The sequence below is a fragment of the Corvus kubaryi genome, unplaced genomic scaffold, assembly GCF_017639235.1.
Source record: "Corvus kubaryi isolate FWS band 111438036 unplaced genomic scaffold, C.kubaryi_AGA036_p1.0 37133, whole genome shotgun sequence".
Taxonomy (NCBI): domain Eukaryota; kingdom Metazoa; phylum Chordata; class Aves; order Passeriformes; family Corvidae; genus Corvus; species Corvus kubaryi.
The window spans coordinates 341730-355152 of record NW_024581034.1 but is presented as its reverse complement, the minus strand read 5'-3'; the positions used below and the strand labels follow the sequence as shown (position 1 = coordinate 355152).

General features: G+C 41.8%; 1 protein-coding gene across 1 annotated transcript in view; it reads left to right on the top strand.

The window, feature by feature from the left end:
• Positions 1-1033: 1033 nt before the first annotated feature.
• The window catches only part of HLCS (holocarboxylase synthetase), a 103109-nt gene continuing 90719 nt past the window's right edge, over positions 1034-13423 (top strand). The window contains exons 1-3 of the mRNA XM_042021303.1: positions 1034-1233; positions 2900-3804; positions 6754-6936. Coding sequence (XP_041877237.1) covers positions 1200-1233; positions 2900-3804; positions 6754-6936 — 1122 coding nt within the window. The 5' untranslated portion in view covers positions 1034-1199. The remainder of the gene's footprint in view (positions 1234-2899; positions 3805-6753; positions 6937-13423) is intronic.

The following is a 13423-nucleotide window of genomic DNA, read 5'->3' as shown; positions in this document are numbered from 1 at the left end:
GGGCTGGGAGCAGCCTGGGACAGTGGGAGGTGTCCCTGCCCATGGCATCCCATGGAATGGGCTGAGCTTTAAGGTCCCTTTCAACCCAAACCCTTCTGGGATTCTGTGACTGAATGGTCTCATTCGGGTTGTGCTAATCACAAACTGCCTTTGAGAGTGGCTTAGGAAGGAGACAGAACCATTAGGGTTGGTTGTTCTTTCTTCTTGTTCCCTTGGGAAATACCACAGAATCAAAAGATGGAGCTGGATTCTTTTGGATGTTGTATAAACCATTTAATTGCAGTGAATAAAAAGGTAAATTTAGCTGATAGTCTAATTATGAACAAGTGGGATAACTGACAGCTCACCCTCAGTGTGTGCACTCCCTGTGAGTTTCTCCTTTGAGGTCTTTAATCAGTGTTTTACATCTGGTGTGTGGTGATAAAGTGCTGCAGCTGTTCTGTGGGAATTGCACTTTGTCTCCCAGCTTTTGGAACATATTCCATGGCAAGGGCTGATTTTTTTTTAGGCCATGAAGGCAGGTGCTGCTTCGTTGTCTCTAAATAATTCCTTCATGGGAGAACAACAGGTTTGTGTATCCAATTGTGTCTCCTACTTGTGCAATGTTTCTTTCCTGGAGAAAGGAATTTTTGATGCAGATAAGCAGCTTGAACCCTCGGGGTTTAGTTAATGCTTCTGATAATTATTGTTAAACCCTTGTAGTTTACTTTTGTTCTTTTTATCAGCGTTCTTGCTTGGAATTTGTGCTGAAGGAAATAAATCCAAATAGATTTTTTTCTTCCAGAATGTGCCAATGCTCTGCTGCCATTTTGTTGCTTGAAACTTTCAGAGCCTTGATCTTTGGGAATGGTTCCTTTGTACTCCCAGTTTGTTTCCAACACTTGGTGTGGACATTGTTCTCTTCCATCAGGGCTCAATCTTTGCTGCCTAAAGCAACCCTTCCTCAGTAAATTCTTTGGGTTGTATCCAATTCTCCTGCAATCCCTCTTGCAAAATCACAATACTGTTGATATTTGGGTCTTTTTCCATAACCTTTTCCAACTGAAAGCCATCCATATGCTCTGTTCTAGATTGTGAAGTGGTCAGACTTTTGTTCACCCTTGGCCTATAAACCTGGTGAACCTTTTAAGTTAATTGCTGAAGCAAGTGTAGATAATTTCAGTAGCCTTGGAATAGCCTTCCTGGAAGACAGGCTGCAGATGGATAACGGGATGGTGCCACACAGGATTGTTTGTAAGTATCCTCCTGATCATTTTTAACAGCACAACATGTTTGGTTTATGGCTCTTTCAGGACTTTGCATGTAGTCTTTATACCTACCTGAAAAATTGGCATTTATTTTGACAGAGTTTCCTTCCTGTTGGGATTCCAGGCAGTTGATCCCTCTGTAGCTCTGCTTTAATTTTATAGGAACATGGAATGGTTTGGGTTGGAAGGAACCTTAAAAATCATCCATTCCTACCCCAGGGACACCTTCCACTATCCCAGGGTGCTCCAAACCAGAAGTTAGAAAATATTTTCTCCAAGTCTTGACTGTTAGATTAACAAATCTATTAAAAAAACCCCAAACCAACCAAGAAAAACCATGAAGTTTTTGGGCAAATGTTCCCGTTTTTCCCATATTTGAAATGAAATTGTATTCAAAGATGAGCATGGATTGAGAACAATTTGGGGGTGGGTTTTTTTGGGGTTTTGTGAGGGTTTTATTTGCTGGGGTTTTTTAGTGTAGATCAGAGTGCACTGGCAGAAATTAAGGAATGACAAAATCGACAACGTGTAGCTGGAGTGCAAGAGGGTTGGAATACTCTCCCAAAGGAATCTGATGGGAACTTCTGTCTCTTGGTGCTGTTCTGCACAAATATTCCCCCAAGGAAGGGTAGAAGCTGAGAGTGCCTCAGTCACTCCCTTTTTAAAATGTTTTCTGCCTCCTTTTGCTTCCAGTGCTGTGTGGAAGCTGCTCCAGGACAGGCTGGGGGAGGCTCTAGATGGAATAACATAGGTTGGAAGCTGTGAAATTCTCTTGGGATATAAAAAAAAAATCCTTTTTCAAGTTTCTGCTCCAAAGGGGATGTAGTTTCATAAGGAAGGGGATTGAACTTGGATCTGATGTGTTGTAACAAAATGTTGTTAATCAATTTTCTCACTGAGTTAAAAGCCTAATAAATTTATTTGGTTTTGTGTGAGTGGAGAAGGATTCAGTAAAATTTTTCAGACTTTGAAGTATTTTCATGGCTCAGCAGCTGAAGAAACCCTGCCTTGTGAAGTGTGTTTTTGCTCTCCTCTTAGTTTGCTCTGCACGTCATGCTGTCAATAATCATCTTTGCTCTTCTCAGTTGGATTTGCTACAAATTATCTTCGCATTTCTATCATTTTCAGGGAAAAAGGGGAATTTGTAACAGTTCTTCATCTTTTCTTGTTTTCCCTTGGATTCTTAGCTCCCAAACCTTGCTGTGGGTGTGTCTCTCTCCCTTTCTGCAGACTGAAATCAGTTCAAATATCTTTTGCCTCCCTTTTCTTGTGCCAAACCTTTGTCTGCAGCCTTCAGCAGTGCAAGAGACATGGTTCAATATCTGTATCTTACCCAATACCATCACTTTATTAGCTTATTTCAAAATAGTTCATTTCAAAACAGCAGCAAGTGATTTTAAACCCTGCCCTCTTTAAAAGAGCAGCATTTTTCCAGAGGTTGCTTTGTTTTGTCTTTAGATTTGTGTTATGAGCACAAATTCATGTTGTTCTGGGGGGAAATTGGATTTGTTGTGTCAAATAAGTGAAATTCTTGCTGTTACAGAGTATTTGTACTGAAATGAAATGAAATTCTTCTGTGTTAGTGCTGTTCATCATAACTCTTTCGATATCATTGTTCTAACCCCTTTTTTTGTATCCTTTACCTTTTCCAGCTGTCTATTTACAGGAATCTGCTCTGAAGGAGTTGGCCCAGGAGGCACCATCCGTGAAAGAGCAAAGTGCAGACATGGATGCAGGAACTCCTGCCGGGAAATCAGGATTAGGACGAGGTGAGGAGGAGAAATCCAAGCTGGAGGAAGGAAGGGAGCATGAGGATGAAGTCACCAGCCCGTGTGACAAGGAGCCAGGAGCTGGGGAACATCACCACTTGCACCTTTCCAGCTGCCACGAGTGTCTGCAGCTTGAAAACAGCACCATCGAATCCGTGAAATTCGCCTCTGCAGAAAACATTCCAGAGCTTCCTGATGATTGCAGCAGCAAACTGGAGGAGAAGGAGGATGAATGTCTGGAAAAGGGAATAAAGAGGGTAAACCTTGCTGGAAAACCCCCTAATATATTGATCTACCTGGGCTCTGAGACTGCCAAAGAGAGGTTTGAGCAGGTGAAATCAGTCCTCAGGGAATGCATCGATGCTGAGAGCTACACCATCTACCAGCTGCAGCAGGAGCAAGTGCTCAAAGATCCCTGGATTGAGAACTCCCTGCTGCTGGTCATTGCCACAGAGGAGCCCATTCCTGAGGGGAGCCACAAGCAATTTATGAAATTTTTGTCTAAAGGGGGGAAGATTCTTGGGTTTTCTTCGTCCTTCACCTTTGGGGGCGTGCAGATAAAGTGCAAAAACAAACTGAGGAAGGCTGTGCATGAGCTGGTGGTCTCTAAAAAGGACAGCCCTGAGGTGAAGTTGAACCTGCTGGTCAGTGGCTGTGTTTTTGAGCAAGGGATGAAGGAAGATGCCAGCAGAGTGAAGACATTGAGTCGATTAAACAATGCTGATAAAGACACAGTTATTGTGCATCTGACTTACGGGAGCAGTGGAGGAGAAGCCGTCCTTTCCCAGGTACTGTGAGCAGGGAAGAATTCATTTCCTCCTTGCTGCATGCTGTGCAATCCTGAAAATGTTCCCTTGTCCCCATGGCATGTTCTTGGGGATTCCTGTCAAGGAGAGGTGTGGAATCATGGGATGGTTTGGGTTGGGAGAGACCTCAAAACTCATCCCATCCCAACCCTGACACCTTCCACTGTCCCAGGCTGCTCCAAGCCCCAGTGTCCAACCTGCCCTTGGGCACTGCCAGGGATCCAGGGGCAGCCCCAGCTGCTCTGGGCACCCTGTGCCAGGGCCTGCCCACCCCCTGAGGTATAAATGGATGTCCTGGATGTACAAGGAGTCCAAATGCACGATGGTTTCACTTGCCCTTAGAGAATGGGAATGTCACTGCTGTTCCATTTCCTTGTTGTCACCACAGAGCCAGGCAGGTGTGGATCCGGGAAGATCACAGAGAGGGGTAAAACAAAGAACAGGTTTGTGTACGGAGCAGGAATTTTACTCATCAATCCATGGAAGTATCTCCAAGAGGTGCCAGAGGATGGTGCCAGACTTCCCAGTGGTGCCCAGTGACAGCACAAGGAGCAGTGGCCATAAACTGAACACAAGAAGTTCCCCCTCACCATGAGGAGGAATTTCTTTCCATGGAGGTGACAGAGCCCTGGAACAGCTGCCCAGGGAGGTGATGGATTCTCCCTGTCTGGAGGCATCCCAAACCCACCTGGATGTGCTGCTGTGTCACCTGCTCCAGGTGACCCTGCCTGGGCAGGGGGTTGGACTGGATCATCTCCAGAGATCCCTTCCAACCCCAACCCCTCTGGGATTCCGTCATCTTCCAGAGCAGAGCTTTCCCTTTCTGCCTGCTGGAAGCTGTGCAGGGATACAGCTTGAGCAGATTTTGGGAGGTGGGAAATACATCCCACAAAATCCTTACAAAAATATGAATTGTGGCCAAGCAAGAAGTGTAAAATAAACCTTGCTGGGAACTTGATTTTTTGTTTCCTGAGTCCATATCCAGGCTTTAAAGTTTTAAATGTTTAACAATCTGCACCTACCAAATAGTTCAGAGCACCTGGGGGATGGAATTGGGGGAGTCTAGGATGAGCCAAAATCATTCATTGCACTTAAAAAAAATATCCCAGGAAATAGGTGCCTCTCCAGTGTTACAGTGTTGTGATCTCTGGTAAAAAACCACCAAAACAGCCAAGCAACCCCCTCAAAAAATTAAACAGCAGATCAATTAAAGTGTTGATAACATTTTTTTCTTAGTTTTACTTTCTGGATAATGGGTGAGGAAGCTTCCATGGAAAGATCAGTATTGGTCACTGATAATTATTTAAATTATTTAAATATTCCCAGCTAAAGTTTTAAGTGATGGAAAGGCTGATAGGAGGTACTTTATAAAAGGTTGGTGCCTTTTGCATTGGAAGTTTAGGCTGTTTCTAATACTTCTTATTTAGAAAATAAATCTGGCAAACACATTGAGAAAAGCAGAGCAAGATTCGTTTCCCAGTGGTTAAGTAGATGAAGTTAAGGAAATTAACAGCCAGATGAACAAACTTTATGAAAGGTTCTATTTTTACCAATATTTCAGGTAGAGAACTTTCTCAGGAGCCCAGAGCACTGACATTGAACTGCTCAGGGATCAGGTATCACCACTCTAGTAGCAGTTACAGAGCTCACAAATATTCAGGGGTGTCTTAGAAGTGATTTGTCTCTTACCATCTTAAATCTGCTGGATTTTTGGAAACTCTGTTAGACACAGTAGGATGCTTATGGCTTTTTTTGTAGGCAGCTCTGGCTCCCCTGTGCTGGCTGCTGCTGCTAGAAAATGGATTAGACACTGTTCCTGCAAGTTGTGCTTTGCTGCACCCTTTAAATTGATCCTGTAGAACTTAATGCTCCACAGGTTTCCCCCAGAAAAAAAAGAAAAGGCATTAGAACACAGCTTCAAAAATCAGATTAGAAGGATTAGTGTGACATTTTCTAATTCTAAATGACTTCCAGTCTGGATTTGAAAAGCCTTTTTTGTTTTCAGGGGACAGGCAGTGATGTCAGCTATTAAATATTCTGGCAGATTTGTTCCTCTTTTTTCTGTGCTCTCCTGGTGGGTGGGTGTGTCCTGCTTCATTTTTAATGTGTTTTTTACAATCATGGAATGGTTTGGGTTGGAAAGGACCTTAAAATCATCTCATTCCACCTCCTGCCACGGGCAGGGACACCTTCCACTATCCCAGGGTGCTCCAACCTGGCCTTGGACACTGCCAGGGATGAGGCAGCCACATTCATTCATATCCCTGAATTTCAATAAAAAAAATATAAAACACAAAGTGTATCACGAAATTTTGCAAAATGGAAGAAATGAACAAAAATAAGAGCTTTATTTAATAGCATTAAATGAATCTGCAGAGAGTCCAAGGGCTTTGAAATATCTTGTAACACAAAAGAAAAACCAGACAAAAACGAGCCAAAAAGGAGGTCTGTGAAGGATTTTTTTTTCTCTTGCATTCAATTTCAACTTTTAAGCATCTGCCTCAGCCTTGAGGAGTGATTTTTACCAGGTGAGAAAATAATTTTTTTAGACAGAAGCATTTCGTTATCTGTGCTGATTTCCTCTTAATTCATGTGACTTGCCTGAGTTCTCCATATCTTGTACAGCTTCTAATAAAGCCCTTTCAGTTTTAATGGAGTTTCAATTTTAATGGAATTTCAGTTTTAATGGAATTTTAATTTTAATGGAATTCTTGTTCAAGGCAGAATTTGCCCAACTTCACTGTTGGTTCTGGCAGACCTGAAAAGCAGAAGGTTAAATTTAAGCTGGCAAATGCAAGTTTGGTCAACTCCTCCAGGGGAAGCTCATTAAGAAGGGAAAGTTTGGGTAGGTTTCAGAGGAAATTGTGCTGTATTGTCAGCTGTGATTCCTGATTTGGAAACTGATTTTTTTTTTCTTTAATATCCTGCTAGGCCCACTTGGAACTGGACAGCAATTCCATGGATGTGCAAACTGAAGAGGATTTTAATTTGCTCAAGATGAGCAATTCCAAGAGATACGAAGTTCTCAAGGAGATCCTGACATCCCTTGGGCTGAGATGTGAACTGAGTGAAATTCCTGTGTTAGCACCCATTTTCCTGCTCTCTCCAGATGAGGTAAGCCTCCTGGGGTTTACCCTGCCAGGGAAATTCAGTGTTCTCTTAAACCCACCTTGCTTCTTGTGTGTGTTTTTGTTTGGAGAGTTCTCAGCAGATACTCCAGGTAAGCAAAAAGTGTTAATTTTTCATCCATCACTGTTTTGTTCCCTGCTAGGAGGAGTTCTGAATTTCACTGGGGGGGAATTGTGCAGGGTTAATTTCACTGTATTTCTCTATATTGCTGCATTTCTGTTTGCTGTATTTCTGTTAAGAACTTTTTGATGCTGTTCATTTTGAAGGCTGCAGCGAGCTGCAGAAAGAACTGCTTTAAAAAACAGGATTTCTTTTTCTTTGAAATCAAGGTAAAGAATTCTGCACAGGCTGGCAACAAAAGAGCAAATGGAAATTGTGAGGAGCAGAGCAGAGTGAGTAGGGAGGGGGTAGGATTGCACAGGGAAAACTTTGATTCCTGAGGATGTTGTTGTATTTCCTGGGAATATTCGTAATTCAGTTGTCAGCTCTCAATGCTGGATCCCTCCCTTTGAGACACTGCTCTGAAGAATTGTGAGGAATATTTAAAGCAGTGATTTTAACTTGTTTTCCTTTAAAAATGACTTCAAAATTGTGTTTGAATTGAGTCTCTATTTGTGTGGCAGCCTGGAAACAAAAGTAAAAGCCATTTAACATTTTTCACTAATACTAAATGTGCTCCAGATACAAAACTTGTTTATTGAACTCTTCCTATTTTTGTTCTCCTCTTTCACTCTGTTTTTTCATGGTTGTTTCTATCCAATGCCCTTGGACTTTTCAAACGTGCCATGAATTAAAATTCAGCTAATTTCTATCCAAACTTGCCATCTAGTGGCATATCCCAGGGTTGCAGACCATCAAGTAAAGATATTTTAATTATATTTCCTTTAGTTAAAGTTTATACCGCAATTAGTTTTTAAATTTTTACTCATAAATTCTATTAATAAATTGTTTTATTCATACAGTTAATCAGTTTTTAATGTGGTTTAATGTGATTTTAATTGTTTTATTTACATATTCTAATGGTGTTTTGCTGGGTGTAGTCATTGTTTCAATGCCTTTTTCTCTAGCCATGATGTAATTGCAGAATCTTGTGTAGGAAGTTGCAACTTGTGCGTAACAACTACAGTTCCAAATGAAGAATAAAAATTAAAATTGAAAATTAAAAATAAAAAATAAACATTGAAATAAATAATGAATGTGTAATAATTTAGCGTTCTCACAAATTATTTGTTTTTCTCCATCCATCATGTTGTCCATAGGTCTCCTTGCTTTCCCAGAGAGCCAGGAGATACCAAAAATATGAATTATTTGAGGAAATCCTTGATTTTATTGACAACAAGGGATTTTTGGATGATTTTCTTAGCCTTCCCTATAATAAAAATGCCATAATGAGTCAATTAATGATAAAAGAAGCTCAAGGTCCTGTTAACAGATCCCAGAATAATGATGAATACTTTGTTGTTCCTAAGACTTGGCAGCTCAGGAATGATTCCTCACCCCCAAACTGGAGTTTCCATTGTGTTTAAAAACTGCTGGTACCCCTCACCTGCTCAGATTTTCCGAATTCATTTTAGGAACCCCAAGCTCCTTTTGCTTATGAGGAAAAAATAATAATCAGGTTTGTTCTGCATTTCCTACTCCATTAAGAAAAGATAAAGCTGAGGGGGTGTTTTGGTCATTTTAAAATTCTTTCCATTTTAAGGGCTGCTTTGGTGAGTTTGTTCTTCAATTTACAGCAGAGCTGTCCCCCATTCCCTGGGATTCCCTTGGTGTCTCTTGCACCTTTTATCACTTCAGAACTTTCACCAGACTTGTTTTCTGCTACCTTGTGGGCATCAAATAAAATTCTCAGCTTTATTCTACAAACAAATACCTTCTCCTGATTTTTCCTTTGCTTAAATTCCTGGACAGTCTGTGTTTTTCTGCATCATTGTTGAGGTGCTGTTAATAATCCCATCAAACCTATGCTGCTGATTTATATCGATCTGATTATTAAGAATTTCAGATCTTCCTCTCCCTCTGTGGGTCTTGGTTGGTGCTTTTGCAGTGGAATTTTAAGCTGTTTCCGAGGGATGGTTTGGAAATTCTTTTCTTTTCCTCCTTAGGATTCCCATTTTGGAGTTTTAATTTCCAGTTCATGTGGTTATCATGGACCTTAAAAACCACAGTCTTGCTGCATGGGTTAAAAAAAGCCAACAAAACATGAGCAGAACTGGAATTACTGTATTTTAAATTCAAATAAAAGCTCTGCTATCTGAATAATGGATGGCCATGTCCATCTTTAGGAGGTTTAAGGGGGAATTTTGCTACAACAGCAGCAAAGGCAGTGTTTGAATGAAGAACAATTGAAATGCTGGTTGAAAGTTTAATTAAATCTACACAACTTGATGCTAAGTGTAATTTTAGAGGCCAGTATTGATACCAAAACACAGCACCTTTGTCTTTTCTTCTTGCCTTGCTGGGCTGCAGAGCAGTTGAGCAGATTGTGAGGGAAATTCCGTGTCCCTGTGGGGAGGGGGGACTCCAGTGGCCAAACCTCTGATCCTGTCGTCTGGCACCCACATGTTCAGTGGCAGCTCCAAGCACAGAGATCTGATTTTTTCTGCAGCTTTGCCCCTAAACTCTCAAATATTTGCTCTTTCAGCCACCTCCAAGGATAATTTTTCAGACGTAAATGCCAGGATTGTGTTTTATTGCCGGGAGTTTCAGCCTAACATCTCCTAAGTTTCAAACCAAGGATTTACTCCTTGAAGAATGAGATTTGTCCCAGTGGTGATTATTCCCATTAGGAATTGTTACACCCACACATTTGCTCATCTTAAAACTTGAGTAGAAACTCCTCAGGCTCAAAATTCTTTGTGTATTTGAGTAACTCAGTAGCTGGAGCAGAAGCAGCTCAGTCAGAGCAGATTTCCATGTCTTGATTCTGGGGTGGCATCGTCTGCTTTTAAATTCCAGGTCTATTATGTCAGCCAAGAAAATATGGAATTACTTTATCCTGAATAAATCTTCCTTTGAGGGTGGGAAATTTGAACTCTCAGCTAACACTATAATGAACCCTGATTTCAGGGTACATTTTGAGACAATTGTTTCTGAAATGTTGCCATGCATATTCATGGGGGTTGTAGGGCTTGAAATTCAACTTCAGGGAAACTTGAGGGTTTTTTTAAAATTTCCAGTGCTAAGATCAGGGGTAGTTACACTGAAACTCCAAAGTTGTTGTTGCTGTCCAAGTTTTTGGTTTACAAGTGAACCAAAAATGTATAATCTACAAAATAGGAGATTTGCTTGTTTTCTCTTATCCTCAGAGCATGAGATTCATCCCTGCCTTATAGGCAGTCGAACAAAAAACAAGAGCTCTTTGGAATTAATTATTCCAGAAAGGAAATTTGCTCTTTTCTCTGGCTCAGAAGTAACAGAAGAGCTGAGGAAAATGTTGAATGAACAGACTATGTGAGAGACCTGAATTAATCACTGATAAATCATTTGTGTCTAATGTTTTTTACTTTTTTAATGTATTACATGTATTATTTGAAGTAAGAAAAAACCTTTGTACTTGAAAGCTTTTCCCAGTTTGTCTCTTGGCTAGAAATGAAAATATCTTTCAAGGCAAAGTTGCTTGAAAGAAAAAAAGATGAGATAAAGCAGTGCGAATGCATCTGTACCAGTAAAAATGTGTCTTTGCTGAAGCACCTTACTGGTTTTGGGGAATGGATTTGATGAATGTGTGATACTTTACCCAAGGACTGATAACAGTGCTGTCAACTAAAAATATCTGTAATTGAACTCTGTGGATTTAGGGCTCTTTTCCATAATAAATTCACTTGGGTTGCAAGGCTTTGAGTTGCCTGTGTGGGCGGGGAGGGTGGGTTTGCATTTGCTTGGTTTGTGTTCTTCCCTCTCCCCTCCTCAGATTCACTTTTGTTGCTTTATAACAAGAACTTCCAAACCCAGAAGGGATACAGAAACCAGAAAGCAAACTGGTTTCAGTGTTGTCATTCGTGGGAAGTGTCAGTGTCTGGATTCTGGTAATGATTCCTGCTGTTTGCTGGTGTTGGAGTGTGTGGTTCTGAAGGGAATTGTTCTCCAAGAATATGGTTTTTGACAGTCTGTGCTTCATTTGTTTCCTATTTTGCTTTATTGGCACTCAGGATAATGAAATTACGTAGGGATTGTGCCCAAACTCAACAGTTCAGAGCTGCTTTGGTCTGGTTTTTGTATCTCAGTGATATTTCCTCTTGTACCCCAGGGAACATTTGTAACACTTGTCCCACGGTCCCATGGTAGAATAAATTCTGTGTATTTTAGCACATATTTCTTTTTCTTCACAGTTTTCTATTACTCTGCACACCTTTATTAGTGTAGTTTCCTCATAGAATTGTTGGTTTGTGAGTTAAATTAGTAAATTTTTGGGTTCGGATGCTTTTCACAGGTAGCCTGGAGCAGAGGAGGCTCAGGGGGGACCTCACTGCTCCCCACAAGTCCCTGCCAGGAGAGGGCAGGGAAAGGAGGAGAGGAAATGGCCTCAAATGGCACCAGGGGAGGCTCAGGGTGGAGATTGGAAACAATTTTTCCCTGCCAGAGTGGTGAGGCCTTGGGATGAGCTGCCCAGGGAGTGCTGGAGTCACTGTCTCTGGGAGTGCTCAGGAGGAGTCTGGATGTGGCCCTTGGGGACAGGCTTTGGGGTGCTGCTGGTGCTGCTGGGGTGGCACTGGGTGATCCTGGAGGGCTCTTCCAAGTCTTGATGATTCCGTGACATCAGGAATAGCAACAGTGACTGTAGATCAAAGGCGTGGGGAAGAAGATGGTGGGGCTGTTGCAGTTAAACCATGAGACACGGGCACAGGAGACATTCCTAGAAAAATTTTCCTGGCTCTTTGTTCAGAGGCAATTTTTTTTAACCAACCTTATAGTGTAACATGGCTGTGAAACTATAAAAGGCTTTTTACTGGTTTGTGAGGTGAAAACTCAGGTGGTCAATTGAGAGAGTTCATCCTGGTGGGAAACAGGATTGGACTGACAAATGAACTTTGTTTTTGCTGCCTCCTGTAAATATGGCTTTAAGGTGAAGGAGGGCAGGGTTAGATGGGATCTTGGGCAGGAATTGCTGGCTGGGAGGGTGGGCAGGCCCTGGCACAGGGTGCCCAGAGCAGCTGGGGCTGCCCCTGGATCCCTGGCAGTGTCCAAGGCCAGGTTGGACATTGGGGCTTGGAGCAGCCTGGCACAGTGGGAGGTGTCCCTGCCATGGCAGGGGTGGCACTGGATGGGCTTTAAGGTCCCTCCCAACCCAAACCATTCTGGAATTCTCTAATTATTAGAAGGCTGGATTATCTCCTAATTTGTTCACTCTCAAAACTTTCTCCAGCCTTCTCCCTGGAGCTGTTTTTTGGGGAAAGGCTGGCATGCTGCAGGTATTTCCAGTGCATTCACCAGTGACTCCAGTACTGACCAGCGTCCCTGCCCGGCTAAACCGCGTTAGTGTTGGCATGATACTAAAATCACTCTGTTGCTCCCCAAACTGGATGCAGTTGAGGCTTTTCCTACAGCTTCTGTGGTGAGGGGAAGGTGTTTGCCACCAGGGGACACTTCTGAGCTGGATTTCGAGGGGAAAACCAAGGAAGGGATGGAAAGCATTTTATGCAGAGTGTGTGTGTACATAGATTTGCATTAAAATATCTTTGCATGTTTGCAGCCACTGCCCTGTATAATATTTCCTCGGTTTTAAAACAGCCTTTGAAATTCCACAGGAATTGATGGCATGTAGTGTCAGAATACAGCAAAACATTTCCAATTAAGAAATCTTGATGGGAGATGGAAGGGAACTCCAAATGTGGAGCCAAGTAATTCCAGGTGGTGGTTAAAGATACCTTTCCCTTTTTTGCTGTTTATCTTCAGGGAGTATTTCCCATGTATTTAGGGGAGAGGGAAAGGGAAATCTGGCAAACATTCCCTTTATTTTACACTTCTCTACTTCAAATTTTGTTTTCCTTCTTGCAGGATGGCAGCAAACATGCTGTTCCTGTTAAACAAGCATGCAGCACATTTGTAGGCACATAATAATGAACAGCATTCTTACTTTGCATTCTGGTTTGTAAACAACTTTTGGGCCATGTGTTGATTCAATAAATGTTTTTGAAGATCATTTAGAAAATGTAGGAAGCTTTGAGGAGTGAAAGAAAATATGTTGTTTGTAGCAATCTCCATAAAAAGGGTCTTTATACTGCTGTGAGAACTAAAAGTTAATGCCTTTTGTACCGAGTAGCATTTAATCTTTCTGTGGAGCTAACTCTGATACGAAATTATGATGTACTGGCATCTGACCAAAGTGCCACTCATGGAATTGGATTCTCTCATGTTTCAAGGCTGGCTTCGAGTCAGTGTGCATGATACTTCACAACCACTTTCTTCACCAGGCGTGTTCCTTCTGTACTGGAGAGAATGGAAAATGTCATTATCCCCCCAGAATGGCTTA